The 18,174-nt window shown below is 34.3% G+C and overlaps 1 protein-coding gene across 1 annotated transcript in view; it reads left to right on the top strand.

Annotated features, from left to right (window-relative positions):
- VWA8 (von Willebrand factor A domain containing 8) overlaps positions 1 to 18,174 on the top strand; it is a 380,985-nt gene that overhangs the window by 155,638 nt on the left and 207,173 nt on the right. The window contains exons 18-20 of the mRNA XM_015120969.3: positions 6,979 to 7,085; positions 10,667 to 10,773; positions 16,100 to 16,171. Coding sequence (XP_014976455.3) covers positions 6,979 to 7,085; positions 10,667 to 10,773; positions 16,100 to 16,171 — 286 coding nt within the window. The remainder of the gene's footprint in view (positions 1 to 6,978; positions 7,086 to 10,666; positions 10,774 to 16,099; positions 16,172 to 18,174) is intronic.

Here is an 18,174-nt window from a genome sequence, read left to right as displayed (position 1 = left end):
CAAGGGAACTGAGGGACCTCTATAAGGAGATCTACAAACCACTGCTCATGGAAATTAGAGGGGAAACAAGCAAATAGAAAAACATTCCATGCTCATGGATAGGAAGAATCAATATCATGAAAATGGCCATACTTCCCAAAGTAATTTATAGATTCAATGCTATTCCTATTAAACTACCATTGACTTTCTTCACAGAATTAGGAAAAACTATCCAAAAAAGAGCCTGTATAGCCAAGACAATCTTAAGGAAAAAACAACAACAACAACAAAAAACCACAAAGCTGGAGACAACACACTACCTGACTTCAAACTATATTACAAGATGACAGTAACCAAAACAACATGGTGCTAGTACAAGAACAGACACGTAGACCAATGGAACAGAATAGAGAACTCAGAAATTCTAAGACCACACATCTACAGCCACCTGATCTTTGACAAACCTGACAAAAACAATCAATGGGGAAAAGATTCCCTATTTAATAAATGGTACTGGGAGAACTGGCTAGCTACATACAGCAAATATTCTTTTCAATTTATTTTTTATTTTAATTTTTATTTTTATTTTTTGTTGAGACAGAGTCTTGCTCTATCTCCAGGCTGGAGTGCAGTGGTACGATTGGCTCACTGCTACCTCCGCCTCCCGGGTTCAAGCAATTCTCCTGCCTCAGCTTCCTGAGTAGCTGGGACTACAGGCGTGCACCACCATGCCCAGCTAATTTTTGTATTTTCAGTAGAGGTAGGGTTTCACCATGATGGCCAGGATGTTCTCGATCTCTTGACCTCATGATCCGTCCACCTCGACCTCCCGAAGTGCTGGGATTACAGGCGTGAGCCACTGTGTCTGACCTAAATTTGTATTTTTAATTGACAATTTTACTAAAGGCAAAAGGATTTCAACCTGTGAATCTTAGGGAGAACACATTCAATCAATCAGAAAAAGGTAATTTATTTCTGATATTTCCTCTTTTCACTTCAGTCTGTTAAAACTTATCTTTCTTATTTATCTCAAATATAGGTATATTATATTTAAAGATTCATGAGCAATTTGGAATTACCTCAAGAATGTCAAGGTTTGATATTCTATTTTTTAATTCACCATCTTATTAGTTGAGGAAAAAATATTCTAATAAATGGAGAAAAAGTGTTTGGTACAACTCAATAGCCAGCCAAGGCAAAAACAAATATAACTTAGTCAGAAATATTCTTAGTAAACTATGAGCAGAAAGGAAATTCTTGAATCTGATAAAGAATATCTACCAGAAATTTACAGTAAATATTCTTAAGGCAAAATGCTTGTCACATTTTCTTTAGAGTTAGGAACAAAACAAGAACAGTCTTTCAGCACTTTTAGCAAGTACATTTGCCCTAGGTTATATGATTAGCTACATTAAAAATACAAGAGAAAATACAAATAAATTATTTAGAACAAATAGAGTTCAGTGAGGGTACTTATACTCCCAAATCAATGACATTCCTATACTCCAGTAACAATCAATGAGGAAATACAATTTTTAAAAAATTCCATTCAAAATAATAGTAGAAAGTTTTGCACACCTAAGAATAATCTAATAAATGACATGTAATGCTTTAATGGAGAAAAATATACATCTTTATTCAAAGTTATAAAAGAAGACAAATACATGGAAGATTTAGAATTGTAAAACTGTTTCCCCCCAAGTTGATATGTAGATATAATTAGTCAAAATCCCACAAGATTATAATGAATTTGACAAGCTGATCTCAAAATTGTCATGGAAGTATAATAGGCTACTTATAGCCAAGAAATTTTGAATAAGATTAATGAGGGTATACTTAACCTATTAGATATCAGTATAAATTCTAATCTGTGTACATTATAATAGTATGGTATTGGTACAGGGAAGAACAAATAGACTATTAGAATAGATACAGAGCACAGAAACAAACCCACATATTTGTGAGAACTCAGTATATAAGATGTAGCATTGCAAATCAATGTTGAAATGGATGGGCTTGTCAATACATGGTTATAAATAAAGATTTTCCACTTTATCCCACACAAAAAGGTAAAATCCATGACACTATAAAGTACTTTATAAGTTACAAGCCACAAACTAGGAAAGATGTTTTGCGTGATTTTTAATTAAGAAAGGAGTGGCATTCAGGGACTACAAATTAATAAGGAAAAAGAATTAACTCCAAATGGGCAAAGGATGAATAGATATTTATGCAAAGGTTAAATAATTCAAATGACCAATAAATATTAGAAAAGATGCTCAACCTCAATAATCAGTGAAATGAAATTTAAAATAATAATCAGCTATCATTTTATACTTTAAATTTTTTACTTGTAGTAACATTTTTTGTGAATGGAGAGGAATGTAATTTCGTCACTGCTATTGGGATGGAAGTTTCATTACTTTTTTTTGCCTAAATATATTATTACTCTATAATTTGACAATTCCACTTATCGATATGTGCTTTAAAGATAGACTTACATGTGTATATAAGGAGATATATTCAAGAATGTTCACTGTATCATTGTAATAATGAAGAATTGGAAACAACCCATCTGTCCATCAGTAGGAAATGAATATATAAATGGATATATTTGTATGGTAAAATAATTTACAATAGTTAAAATGAAGTAAATTGCATATATTTACAGTTACATACCATAACACTGTAATATTGAGTAAAAAAAAGTTTCAAAAGAAGATTCAGTGTATGATGTGATTTGTGATTTGTAAAAAATGTTAAATGTGATAAACAGTACAATATATTTTTTATTCATACATACTTACATAGCAAAATATAAAAATATGGACAACAAATACACACCAGTTTCAAGGTTAGAAACTGGTTAGAAACATCTAGAGATGGAGAGAGAGGAATAGAATGCTTAATAGTCTTTGTAATTTTCTATAATACTCTCTTTAATTTTCTGACACACTGAAATATTTCATAATTTAAACAACTGAAAAACAAAAATTGGTTACTTTTCATTCTCATGCATATTCACTGTATCCAATAGTTGACTACTTTTTCCAATGTTATCAGCTGACCACAAAAAACTCTATTATGTAACCACTCCGTGACCCTTTCAACTAGAAATGAATAGAAAACAGCTATTTTGTTTATGCATCATCTGTTGAGTTTAGCAAGGCTGCAGACTCAAAAGCCTTCTTACTAACTTTCTCTTTAGAATAGCACAGTGGCAGGAAGGAACTCAAAATTATTGATTCATAAAATATTTTATTGTTTTTTTTTTAAAAACTCATTTTATATTGAATCAGTGAAAAGGAATTGACGTAAATGACGAGTTGATGGGTGCTGACGAGTTGATGGGTGCAGCACGCCAACATAGCACAAGTATACATATGTAACAAACCTGCACGTTATCCACATGTACCCTAGAACTTAAAGTATAATTAAAAATAAAATAAAATAAAATAAAATACACTTCTATTATTTAAAAAAAAAAAGAAGGAATTGAATTTTGTGGAAAATTTTGAAACAAAGATTGATATAACTTATTTTCACAAAGTAGTTTATGAAGCAGACAAAAATCAAAATAAATTATCTAACCTAAATTTATTAAACATTGAATTTATAAATATTAGCTGGACTTTTTTTGTTAATGTAATTTTTAAAATATCATTCATATATTTATGCCAATGGAATTGAGATTGCAGCAATTTTTATCTGATGAATTCCCTAAGTACCTCATGCTCATACCCTACAACGTGAACATCAGTTCAGAGCTTGATGCATAATTCATTTTCTAGATATTTGAAAACCTAAGGATCTAAAGGGAAGAATTTAGAAGATTAGGAAATTCTCAACTAATTTGCATTCCAAAAATACTTTTATTGTAGAAAAATTGATTAGAGGTCTCTGTAGTAAGAGTTCTACTTCATTCAAGTGTTTGGTATTTCATTAATTTATTTACTTCGGAAAATTTTGAGGTGATCCTCAAAATTCAATTCTCTGTTGATCCTTTAGCACAGAAGTTTTAGACCGAGTTATAAGAATTTAATCAGAAATGAAGATTAACTGTTTCTGATATTGAAGTAATAAGGAAATTATCCTTTGTCAAAAACTCAATTTGCGTGCAGTTGTCAGAAATTCCCTTTGGATATGAAATGATTTGGGATCAACACCTATGGGTAAATAAATAAATAAGCAAAGTGAATAACATCTGTATAAAATTTTCACTGTTTAAGCTGTTAGTAATTAATTTTAAAAATCACAAGTCTAATCGAACTAATCATACACAGTGTTAAAATTAGAATCATAAATGTTGATGTGAATTTTTTGTTGTCTGGAAGAATGGTTTTGCTTGCAGGAAAGACTATTTGGGGATTTATTTTTGGTTTTAGAAACTGGCATTCAGTTTTATAGTGCTATAATTTAAAAAATTGAGACCTTCTTTAGGCTTTTCTGTTCATTCAATTAACTCTATAAGTCTAGCAGATATTAACAATCACTTTGAAAAACCTTTGAAAAATGTCCATTTCCATTTATAAAACTCAGCTAAATAAAATATCTTCAAACATTTGAAATGGTTAATAAATTTTATATATTCTGTTTCCTTTTAAATACTTTGGATGTCTCAATTAACAAAACCTTCCTAATTAATGCACAAATATAACCAATTAAATTTATAAATAGGCTGTACCATAAATTATCTTAAATATTCCAATACTATTTGGAAATTTAAGATTTAAAATCACAGGTACAAATTATTCAATTATATTCTGAATAGAAGTCAAAGACTGCCTAGTATCCACAGAGCCCCTCAGTCTTTTTCTTTCACTCTTATAAGTAATACCCCTCCTTCCTAGCGCTGGTGATTTGAATATACCCCGATCCTTACCAGACTTCTCTGCTACCATCCTGAGAAGTCCTATCTTATTCCTTAATCTAAAGATCCTATCCCACTCCTGTGACAAAGACAGTTATTTGAGTTAGCTTAGCATAACTACTATACTTCTCTTTCTGACTTTCCCAGAGTGTAGCTGAATCTTTCTTCAGTTTTTCTTATAACCAAGACCTAATGAGACTAGAGCCTTTCCAATAATTTGTTGGTAAAATGAATAAATATGATAAATATAATAATTATTTTTAAAAGACACCAGGCTGTTCATAATAGTGATAAGTACACTTGGAAAATTTGCAACAGGATATGCGCTTGCTTTGGTTTTGGGAAGCTAGGATAGTAAAGATTAATATTTCATTCATTCATTTATTTGCTTATTTTACCAAGGCCAAGGGAGGAGAGGGAAAAAACAAGTAGAAAATATCAGTGAGCAATGGGAAAGGAAACAGTTAACAAATCCCTTAAAATCTCGGAAAAAAATTAGGATTGGCCTCACACCACCTGATATGTTCCATTCTCCTCATTTGTTGGATGGGCCAATATCTTAGAATGTTCTAGATGTAAATATATTTCAACTTCTTTGGTACCTTGATTTTTAATGCTGTCTGGGTGCTAGATTGAGAATAATGGTGAAGTGTGTTCAATCTCAGCAGGAAAGAATGCCCTATTAGCAAGCAATGCCTGCCAATACTGATGAAGGGAAGGCACCCTTGCAATATTTGCTATCCTCTGCAGGGTTTGGAGTGTAATGTAGAAATGTTTCCACACAGGGCCAGCATTAAGATGTGTTTATAGGCAGACTGTATACACGTTGGGGATGCCTGGGAGTAGCAAACAAGTCTAAGCCTGAAAATAGTCAATGCCAGTCAGGGTGTTCTGATAGGAAGTAAAGGGGATGCAGCTGCAGGGCCTAATGTTACCAAGCCAGCCTCTAGTTTGTGAGATAGTGGTAAGAGAAGGTTAAGCAGGGTGCCAAGACAAGGGCTCGGGAAACAGGACAAAAGCCCAGCTATTGGACTGGGAGATAAGGTGAGGGCTTGGTTTTTGAATGAGGCAATGATCTAAGAACTATGATGAAAGTTCAGAGATGAGCAGCAAAATCTGACTTGATGCTGAACTGAGGAGTTACTAGCATAGAGCTATGTAATTTCCTCTATCATAGCCTGGCCCAAAATGAGGCAGGAGGTAAGAGATAATGTCAGATATGTAGACTGGGATTTTATAGGGACAGGATACCTGACAGTTCTTTACATTCTTCTCTATTTGCTGCCTCACGCTCTCCAGCCTTTCCACTATTAGAGATTATACTCAAGACTGTAGGAACCACCACCAAAGATTTAGAGCTGTGAAAAACCCAAATTGTTTAAAAGTGGTATGTTCTTAGTATGTTTATTTGGAATATTGTATCACATAGAGGTTAATTTAAAGTGGTGTAGTTAAACCATGAATACCATGGATTAAAAATCATATCCGTTGGCTCACTTGGGACCATAAATTCTAGCTATAACTTTATTTGTGTGGGTGGGAAACTGTTTCATGCTTCAAGCACATGATGCTCATAATCTGTTTGAAGAGTAACTGTCACTCACTAGATTGTTGTTTTGACAACATATATGTAGAATAGATAAGCAGATACATTTTTTAATAGAAGGAAGAACCAAGCTAGATAATCTTAAATTCATTCAGAAATTTATGTTAGAAAGTAAAGAAAATCTCATTAATCCATCTCCACTGGTTTCAATTTATGATTGCCAACCTAGAACAGCCAAGTGTTGTTGTTTAATCTACCTAAGAAAATTTGATAAGCCAGTGTACTAATTCTACTTAAGAAAGCATATTATTTAAAATTTTATTTTGCAAAGTGTTGTACATAAATCAGTACTACTAATTACAAATAAGTTTTACTTATTAAAGGAGATTCCACAAACACATAATTCACACATACTTAAAGTTTATATTTGTTCTAAAATTTTGTTTGATTAAGATTTTACAGATCCAGACTGATCTTCCTTAATTGGTTGTAATTAGTATGGTGTGTGTGTGTGTATGTATTTAAGAATCGCAGAAAGCTTTGACTTTATGCATTTCCCCCTTCCTCCCTCTTCACCCTCCAGGTTTTTACCCAGTCTTGCTAGGTCAGCATTAGAAAAAAATCTGGCAGATGCTACAATAGAAATAAATACCGATGACAATTTGGAGCCAGAACTGAAGGATTACAAATGTAAGTATTTGATTTGGCTCTTTTTTTTTTAAAGTGAAATAATAATTAGCAAACATTTGATGCTATTTATTTTAGTTCCAGTTAAAAATGTTTTTGGTTTTCACCTACTTTGATTTATATATTAGTCTGAAGAAATCAATCTGATTTTTTTTAAGTTTGAAAAACACAAGTAAAATCTTAGAATATTTACTTCATTTCAGTACATACTAGATACAATTCCCCTGACCCTTAAGACTCACAGTTGATGCCAACTGATATTCTGAGAATTCCTGCTGTAAATCAACATGTATAATTTTGACAAATGTACTTTTTCCAAATGTATTTCACCAGTGAATCTAGAATGCTGTTTTCTTTGCACATTTACATTTTGAGGGTCAGCGATGTCCAATATGTTGGAGAAACTTTCCTAGGTTGATACAAACTAAAATAATAATCAGAATATGCATGTCATCTTATTCCTTCCATTTCCACCTGTATTGTCTTTTATGGTACTTTTTCTTCTGGATAGCCATAAATATAATTTTGAGTTCTGGGGAGATTTAGTTCTTCATTTAAAAGCTTTCTATTCTTCAATTAGAACATAATGAAAGATTTTCAATTTTTTAAAAATGTAAATACCTATTTTATTGAAGCAGCCAATGTGTGACCACTCTTTAAAAGGGACTATTGTGGTTTTCTTTGTAGCAGATGCTTTTAATCATTGGGGCTGCACTGAGACAAGAATTTGTTATTGAGAAAATAAGATGACTTTTTTAGAGTCAAATTATAAACTCAGCATACTGAGGGATCTGAATACAGATATGCAGAGTCAACTCAAAGAAAAGGAATAATATTGTATTCTCAATATTATTTGAGTGAGTCTATTAAATATCCAAAGAACGACTGTCATTCAGACTGCCGATTGTTTGGTCTTGGTTACTGGCTAGTGTTAGCAGTGCCCATCTAAGCCTCGTGTAGGGGATAAGGAGCCTAAGTGAAGAGGCTTCTTACTTGTCTGGTTCCATTCATCTTTAAGGCCATCTCTCTTGTGAAGAATTCATTTAATTAACTCTCCATGTTCACACAACAACCTTCTGATGAGGAATTGGCTTTCCGCGCAGGTTCCCTCCAATTAATATGCTGGTTATGGCAACCAGTATATCACAGTCCATGTGAAAGTTACAATTGTCATATAATATTTTGCAATTCTGATTTTACATCAGAATATACCTATAGAGAAACCAGAATATGTATCTTTAATATTCTCCTGAAAGTTAGATTTGCCCTCAGTTGTGATGACAAAATCAGTCAGCCTTCTGGGCTGAGAACCTTGACAAATTTACCAAAATAATGCCATTCTGTGGGTTTCTTAGAAGATAGCTAGCCAACTTTCTCCCACAGAAGTGCTAACATCACCATTCTCTGACTGCATTTCCCTTTTTGAGGTTGATGTTTTAACAATAAACATTGGTTGAGTGAATAAACTTGTCCTTAAGCCATAAATCTACTGAGTGGATATATTCCATAAACTAAACCATAGATAGCATCAGATGCTGTTTGAATCTGAAATTATGTGTGCCATCTCAACATGCAACTAGATAGTAGATTCACTGCCATATCCCTGCTCTTTCTTTCCCTTTACAGTTTTATACTGGGTCTATTTCAGAGACCTAATGGTAGTAAATAAATAGTAAACTCTCAGTGTTACAGCTCATGGTTTTCCTTCCCTGTAGAACTTGTAAATAAAAGGAAAATGGCAAGGATCTATTGAAGGGCGAAGTTACTGTTAAGATCTACTGTGCTGTGTCAAATGTGTAGCACTCCGCAGTGATTAAACAGGGTGACGATTATTTTTAGCTCAGACTTGTTCACAGTACTCCATAGAAGCAAACATTGCTTTTCTCCATTGTTTTTCAAAACGCTTAGCACAAAAGCCACATTCTAGTAGAGAAACAAACTATAATTTTCTTATTTGAAGTAGAAAAAAAAAAAGATAGGTGAATTGTTTAAGGCATTGTGTATTTGCTTGCTAAAGTATTTCCACAGGTTGGAATGTTATTTGGAGTAAAATATTAAATATATCCCATGTGATAGAAAGAATGTCAGACTAGACTGAATTCTGTTTTAAGCTCTACTCATATTAGCTGGGTGATTTTGAGAAAATTACGTAGTGTATGTTTTTAGTATTCTCATTATTCTTTCCTCTTTGAATTACATGAAATCATATGAGAAAAAAAATGAGGTGAAGCTTTAGCTAGGGATCTGGCACATAGAAGGTCCTTAATAAATGATAGCTTCTATCATTGTAATAATTAGTATTACTAAAATACCTGCTACTATTAATGTTATTAATATTATTATTGAACTTGAAACATGTCAGTGAACATGTCATGCGTATCTGGTTACTGTAGGGAATACATGGCAGATATCTGACTTTAAGAGCTTTATTACTTAGTTTTCTGGCTTCCAGGAACTCATAATCTATTCTAGGTCAACCTATTTAAAGCAAATAAGGAATAATATATAATTATTACAAAATAATTGCATAAGATAGCGGTTCCCAATCTAGCTGGGTATGAAAATCACCTGGGTGATTATTTGAAAGTATAGGCCTCCTGCACCAACCTTGCGAATAGTAATTTTAAAATATTCATTTTTTTATGTTTATTTGTAGTGTGTATATACATATATATATCACAATTTAAGTGATTTATCCAATAAATTTATCTAAAGTGATTTATAAATAGCTGAGACTAGAGGCATGCGTCACCATGCCCTGCTATTTTTTGTATACACACACACACACACACACACACATATATATGTATATATGTATAAAGAAAGAGGGATCAGGTTGCACTGGTATCCAGGCTGGAATACAGTGGTGCAATCATGGCTCACTGTAGCCTTAACCTCCTGGGCTCAAGCAATCCTCCTGCCTCAGCCTCCTGAGTAGCTGGGACTACAGACATGTGCCATCAGGCCTGGCTAATTTTTAAAATTTTTTGTAGAGGTAGGGTCTCTCTGTGTTGCCCAGGCTGGTCTTGAACCCCTAGACTCAAGTGATCCTTCTGCCTTGGCCTCCTAAAGTGCTGATGACAGGCATGTGCCACTGCACTTGGCTGAAAATAGTAATTTAAGAGTTCTGTGGTAGGTTAGTTCATCTGTATTTTTTACTAGAGCTATAGGAGATTATCTTAAGGGGTTTCTGAATTGGTACACACTAAAAAATAATATTCAAGGTACTTTGGAGCTTTTGAATTTAGGTGTATTTAACTTATGTATGTGTTATAGTCTCTGACCAAACAAGCTTATGAAGGTGACTTGACTGTATTCTGGTTTTGTTTTGTTTTTTTTTTAGTTTCTCACAATTATATATATACTGTTTTCTATCTACATTGTTTTAGAGAAAATTTGTTACCTTTTGGAGCATTTTGTATCTAGAGCTGTGGTGTTTTATTACTACTCTCAAGTTTATTTCTTTAGATGTTAAATTAAAATCCACAGATATTGCTGAAGCTGTATTGTGTTCTATGTTGGGTGGCTTGGCATCTCTGAGGACAGTGCTATGAATAATTATCTGTCCTGTGTGAAATGTTTAGGTGAAGTAACATCTGGAACTCTGAGGATTGGTGCTGTTAGTGCTCCGATCTATAATGCGCACGAGAAAATGAAAGTGCCTGATGTTCTTTTCTATGACAACATTCAGGTAAGAGTATTGCTTTGTGTTCTTGATAAATCACTTAAATTATGGTAGTAAACTCCAATTCAAGTGAAATTGACATGTAATTATTTTTGTGATTTCCTAAATTTAATTTAGATGATACAGAATGAAGTGTTGAACATTTTGTGTGTGTGTGTGTGTGTGTGTGTGTGTGTGTGAGATGGAGTCTCACTCTGTCACCTAGGCTGGAGTGCAGTAGCACAATCTCGGCTCCATCTCCCAGGTTCAAGCGATTCTTGTGCCTCAGCCTCCCGAGTAGCTGAGATTAGAGGCGTGCACCACCATGCCCTGCTAATTTTTGTATATTTAGTAGAGACAGGGTTTCACCATATTGGCCAGGCTGGCCTCAAACTCCTGATCTCGTGATCCGCCTGCCTCGGTCTCCCAAAGTGCTAGTATTACAGGCATAAGCCACCACACCTGGCCGAACATCTTTTATTAAGACATAAGACAGAAAACAGAAAATTTTTTCCAAAGATACTTAAAAATTGGAGGAATTGTTGCTATCATTAGGGTAATATAGTGTATATATATATATTTACACACACACATACTTATATATGTAATTTTATATACAATTTTTAAATTAAAATAAACATTTTAAAATTAAACACAAAACAGAGCTATCATCCTCTCTTTTACTTGCTTGTTAAAAGATTTCAGTAGTTCAGAGGGATATGTCTGATGCATCCTTTTTCTCATACTCTTCTTTTTCCTGCAAGTTCCTGGTATTTTTCTTTTATTTCCTTTTCTTTTTTAAAGGAGAACGGTAGAGGCTCTCCTTGTAAACTAGCCAATAGTTATGGACCTTCCACTAAGACGTAGAAGTTTGTATTAGAAAACTTTATTGTAGATGTTTACTTTAATAAGAATTCTTTTTAGAGAAAATTACCTATAATATAAAAATTTTTTCTTTTCCAACTTTTCTGTCAAGTGGCTATGTATTTTATAGTAAAACACCTACTTAAAATTTTCTATAATACATTTTAAGTTATATTAACTTTATAGGTATCTAGACATATTATTCTTAATAAAAATCTTGGTTAAAAATTCTGAAATCTGTCAAAACTATAATAATTTTGTATGGCATAGAAAAGAGCATAACCTTGATTTGATTTTTATCCATTCTATAGCCAATTAACTGTTTTATTTTTTTTCTGGAGCATTAATGCTCTTGCACAATCAGTAGACAAATGAACAGAAAATAAAGTACTTATAAGATACAAAAGTAGAAAAAAATCTTGCCTGTCAAAGACAAAAACATGATTATGAGGAAAACATACTATTTCCAAGCACTTATAGTATTACACTCTATTCATATAGTGGAAGGGAACAAAGAGACAACCAGGAAACTGTTATAAATGACAATTTGAAAAACTCCTTGGTGGCAAAGATTGAAAAGACTTCACAGGATGTAAGAATGTAGGAAATTCAGTAGCAGCAAAGACCATTGTGCCCTTGAACACAATGTCTGTTGCCATGGTGTTTGTGACATGGACATTTAGGACGCAGGGCTGCCATGAACTTTACACAGTGGCCCTGAAGGACTTTTCGTAAGCTATCTCTAAACATACCTTCTCTTCTTAAAGCATTATGAATTAGCCATTAATGAAAACTTTTTAGCTGCACCAATTCTATGGACAGTAGCTTGATTCAATTTGCTTCCATTGGGTATATTATTACTTCCTTTTATGCTGTGCTTCATCTTTGAAGCAGTAGTTAGTGCCTCTTGTAGACTGAGGTGCTTCTGTATCATCTTGTTGTTGTATGCCCTGTTGTCTCCTTACCACATTGTGTTGAAATGGACTTTTGAAATGTGTTTTTCCATATCACTAAGGCACAGCCCTGTTTTCTTTATTTAATATTTCCAGCAAATAGTAAAGTGCCTGGCACGTAGTAACTGCCAAGTAAATATGTGTTGAGTGGATTAATAAAATAATGAGTAAGATTTTGAATGTTCTTGATAAAGGGTATTACTTCATTAAGCCTTCCATTAAGGAATATTACACTTGCAGCAGTAAGGAGAAGTTGGAGGAAAGAGAAATTAATAGCCTCTTAATAGGCCTAAGAGTTTTAGATGGGTAGGAATTTAAAAATACCCATTATGAGTCTGGCCTTGTATTGGGATACAGAGATCAAAATGCACACACAAGTGTATGTAGCTCTAGGGCTCAAGTTGTTCTTAATCTGCAAGAAGGTACACACAGTTACTACACAGTGTGGTGGAAGTATGTGCAGTTTACTTATGGTAGCATTGATGGGGTTGATTGACCCAGATTGGAATGATCATAGAAAATTGGTCAACCAGACACAATTAGGAGAGTCTCTCAGGCAACGAGACCAGCGTTAGCAGAGACTTAGTTATATGAGAGAGTAGCTCATTTAGGGAGCTATATATAAATTGTTGTCACTGGTATGAAGCTGAGATTGCAGGTGGAAGAGTGTCAGGAGAAGAGGCTGGTGAATGAGGAAAGAGTGAGATCTTTTCAGTCCTGGTAGTTAAGGAATTTGGATTCTATTTAGAAGAATGAGGAAGTTATTGAAAGATTTAAAGCACATTTGTACTTTGGCTAACTTTGCTTTTACTCTTTATTGTTGTCTAGGAGTTAGAACCAAGGCAAAGAGAAACTAGTTAGGTGGTAATTGCAGTAGTCCAGATGAAATTTATGAAGGATCTGAAGTAAAGAGGAGACAGTGGGGACAGAGCGGAGAGGACACATTACTGGGCTGTTTAGGAGATCAAGTCAGTGGAACTTTGTGTTAGATGAAAGGCAGAGATTCTTTCTCAGGGAGCACAATGTCTGGTGAAAAAGTAAACAGAAGAGTAAGCAGAACATTATTCTAAATCATGCCCATGGTCGGAAACACAGTATAGAAGGAGAGTGGTAGGAGATGAGGAGACTAGACCACGAATGTAAGGAATGACCTTTGTTCCTGAAGTATTAGGAGTCATTTAAGGAATTTTGAGAAATGAGTTGACAAATTTTGAACAAAGAAGTGTCAGGACTGTGAGAACACATTGGCTTAAGGAGAGACTGAAGTTAGAGAAGCTAATTAGCTGATATGAATCTAGGCCAGAGATGATAAAAACCTTAAAACTGTGGGGATGGAAAAGAAAGGGTAGATGCAGTTGATTTTTGGTGGCTTAACAACTCAGGTGCTGTTTAGTTGGATCTTGATATGAAAGGAATGAGGAGGGCAGGGTGCTGATGATAGAAGTTTGGTCAGCTGGTAGAAAATGATGCCATTAACTGGAGAAAAAGATGCAGGGTAAAGAATGAAGTTCAGGAGAAAGTAATAAGTTAGTTTTAGATGTGTTGAATTTAGGTGCCAGGGCAATAACAAAGTGGTTTGATCATTCAGAAATAGAGGGCTGTAGTTAAGGAGGAAAGTTTTGCTGTTGAAGATTGGTGTAGAGTTGGTAACTGAAGCCATGAACTAGATGAGAGGATCTAAGGAGAGCAGGGTCAGAGGTAGGTCTTTGAATGCTGACATGTGGGTATCCAACTCTGCACACAGCCCTCCCTCAACCCTCAGGTGGGTGCCTGGGTACGAGTAGTCACAACCTGCCCCATACCATGAATACAAAGGGAAGCATGTAAGAAGGTAGAAAGACGGAATTGCTACAGGAAGATCCGCTCAGAAAACTATGGGAGAAATTGTTAGGGAGGTAGGAAGGAATCAGGGGAAATGGATAACTGGGAGAGGAGACTTTTAAGAAATTGTCTGCAGTACTAAGTGAGTCAAGAGGCTAAGAGGAGAATTGTGTTGGCGGTGACTTTAGCCTTAGCTAAGGTTTGTTGATTTGAATAATCGAGTTAGATATAATGAGGGCATGAAGTGGGAGGACATGAGAATTGTAAAGAAGAACACAAATATAGTTTGGATTATTTTTTGATATTTACATTGCTTTTTTCTTTGGCTATTCAGGTACTTACTCCAACTTTTCAACGTAGATTAGCCCATTTATTACTGGAAGAACTTAGTGTTTTCTGGGATTGGCACTGACTTTTCATCTTAGTGAAAAGGAAGAGGTCTCCATACTATATTCTCACCAGAACTCAGCTTAAAATGATGTACATCTTGGTTTGCTTAACATAGTTTCTGCTTATACTTGTTGTTTCAGCATAATTATTAATAGTGTCTCTTTTTATTCTTAAAAGCATACACCTTATATCCATTTAAAAGTGTTCAAGAATAGTTATATACTCACCTCACTTCAAGCCTTATTAAAACTCTAGCTCCATGGCGTATCTGAAAGCATTTTTGAAATTAAAAATGACCAAGATAAACATGAGGGAGTACTCATTTGTTCCTGAAGGCGATAAAGCACTTTCTCAGTTTTTCTTCTAAGAAAGAAACTCTGAAAGAGAATACTATTAAATTTGACAAGTAAAAAGAAAAATTTCTGTGTGTATGTGTATATGTACGTATTATATATTATCTATATTTTATATCTATATATTATATATAATTTATATGATATTATACTATATATAATTTATATGTATATTATACAATATATATAAAGCACCATAAACGAAATTGAAAAAACAAAGCAAGTGACGTACTAGAAAAATATCTGCAGCATGTATTAGATGCAAAAGGTTAATTTGACTGTTTACAAATAGGAAACTTCAATAACTTTAGTACTTACGAAGCTGCTATTGATTTGATACAGAAAACCAAGAGAAAGTAATAGGAATATTAATTGTACTGGAGTGTAGATCTCTTCCAGCCCCAAAGAACCCGCATGACCTACTTACAGTTGTCTTATTTTTCAAGATACAAAAGAGCAATGTAATTTCCTCTGTGGCTATTGTGAACAACCTTAATCTTGTTCTTTTATTATATTGTGTCAAAATGCAAATTAAAAAGTGTGGAAGGTAAATAGTATATTTTTAATTCTGAAGCTATCCATAGCTTTAAAGGTAATGGTTAAGAACAAGTCAATGTAAAATGTTCCCTAGAACTGTACAGTTATTTTAGGAAGCCTTTGTATATTTACATTAGCAAGTGTCAATTTAAATATTATATTAAATTATAAGCCAACTCTACATAGTATAATAGATAAAAAGTATTTGAGTTGAATTATTAAAAACTCTGAAATATTAGTCAGTTGCTTAGTCTTGCTCAGGTGAACTATTTATTTACTTATAAACATAGATTTAATTTTGGGTCGCATCAAATCGCTTGATTATTATTTATTATAATAGATATTTATATTCTATAAAGATATCTTTATAGTTAACTTTCTTGTTTCACCTTGATTTTACAAAACACAGTTAACCCCTAGTTCCTTTTTCTCTAGCACATGATAGTGATGGAAGACATGCTGAAAGACTTTCTTCTTGGAGAACACTTATTATTGGTTGGCAACCAGGTGAGTTATGGCTACAATCTAGGTACCAATGAAAAAATGATAGTAACAATTTAAAAGCAGTAAGTTTCTTCTTGTTGGAATCAGTTTTTTTCCCCCCTATTAAATGACTGGTTTAATTAAAGGATGAGACTCTGCTATCTTCCAGACTTCAAAATTACCTCAAGGTTTAAATCATCCTCCTATCTCTCATCAAGTTCTGTCCATTCTGTCTTATAAGTATGTACTCTTCTTGTCCACATCTGTCACTCTAGCCCCAGTGATCTTTACCTGCCACTTGGATTACAGCAATAGTTTCCTATGATAGCTCCATCCCCACCTTATGCCCATTCTTATCGGCTGTCCATTCTGTAGTATCTGTAGTCAGATTGATACTTGTAAAACTAAAATCTGATTGAGTCTCTGTCTTTTTGCTGAAATTGGCTCCCCATTGCTGTTAGGTATAGTCTGAGTCTTCAGTATGGTGTACAGTCCTACAGGATTCACCCTCTGCCCACCCCTTCAGTCCTAAGCCATGGCCCCTTCTTTCTCTCTCTGTGTTGGTTTGAGGCACTCTGCAGTTTCTCATCTATTCAGTTACTTATCTCTGCTCTGGTCCTTGGTACATGCTCTTCCTTCTGCACTGAGAACTTCCTGTCCCCTTCCCATATACCCTGCCTTTAACTTGTGGAAGAGAGACCTTCCCTTGTCCCTGGCTGAATAGGTTTTTCCTGCTTCTACTCCCTTATATCTCCTTTTTATCATACTAGTCATACCATATGACTGTCTTTGCAACTTGTCTATGTGTCCCTTGAGAGCACGGACCGTGTTTTTCTTATTTATCTCTGTCCTCAGCTCCTAGCATGTACCTTTTACATAGTAGACGCTCAGTGTATGTTTATGGAGAAACGTATGAAAATTTTAGGTTTACGGGGTCCTGATAATTTTCCTCTATTGAATTTTCAGGCTCACAGTGAACAGTACTTTGGGTTTTTAAAATTGGTCTTAAATTAAGGGTAACCAGGTTTCTGAAGTTTGGTTTCTATTTTTTCTTCTTTTTTTGTACTTACAAAAATAATACATTTTCTTTATATATTTAGCTTCTCAAACTTATCATTTTAAAGTACTGATTAAAAAATAAAAATAAAAATGGGCCATTTGGGTGGTTTATTGATTTGAGAGCATAGGCTTGGAAGTTAGATGACTAGAGGCTCAACAGCAACTCTTCCACATGTGGTTGTGTGACTTTGGGCAAATTGCTTATCTTACTGAGGCTCAGTTTCCTGATGTCTACTCTGGGAATAAAAATAAGTATGGTCTCTGGGCTAATGTAAGGATGTCATGAGATAATGCGTGGGAAGTACTTCACACAGTGCTTAGTTCTGTCAGCTCAATACCTGTGTATCACTGTATAGTTTAAAAGTAATATTCTGTTGTTTCATTTTTTAAAACAAGAATTAAAAGCAGAACAATAAATTATTTATGACCCTTTAATTCCCACTATTTGAAAAGTCCTACCTATTTTTCTTCACTGAACAGTAAAAGATGAGCCTATATACCAGAGTGGGAAGATGAAGATCAGTTAACAGTCAGAATTTGGCTCTTGATATTGAAACCCGGGAAGTCACATTCTCATCGCACTTTGAAAAACAATGGCTCTGTGGACATTCAGGTTGTATATAGCCCAAAGTACTTTGTAAATTTTTTATGAGAGTTTCACAAACTCTTTATAAGTTGGTGCACTCAGTGTGTCCTTTTCAGAACTTCTGCCATCGCCCGAATGGCCTGCCAAGACTATACAGAACTGGGGCTTGAGGAATAATTTTTCTAAGGTGCAGGTTTTCAAAAGGAAGATCCCTAGAGGTCAAGGTATGGTGTCCAAGTGGTTTTGAAATCTCTCCTATGGTATTGCTATCCTAAGGGTTTGGTGGGTTGGATGCAGTTGGTCTCTTGGCAAAGGTAGCACTTGCAATTGAGCAGGTGATAGATTATAGTTTCAGGAGGGTCTTCTAGGTTAAAAGGTTGAA

The sequence above is a fragment of the Macaca mulatta genome, chromosome 17, assembly GCF_049350105.2.
Source record: "Macaca mulatta isolate MMU2019108-1 chromosome 17, T2T-MMU8v2.0, whole genome shotgun sequence".
NCBI lineage: Eukaryota > Metazoa > Chordata > Mammalia > Primates > Cercopithecidae > Macaca > Macaca mulatta.
Note: the sequence above shows the minus strand (reverse complement) of the source record. Positions and strands in the feature narration are given on the sequence as shown.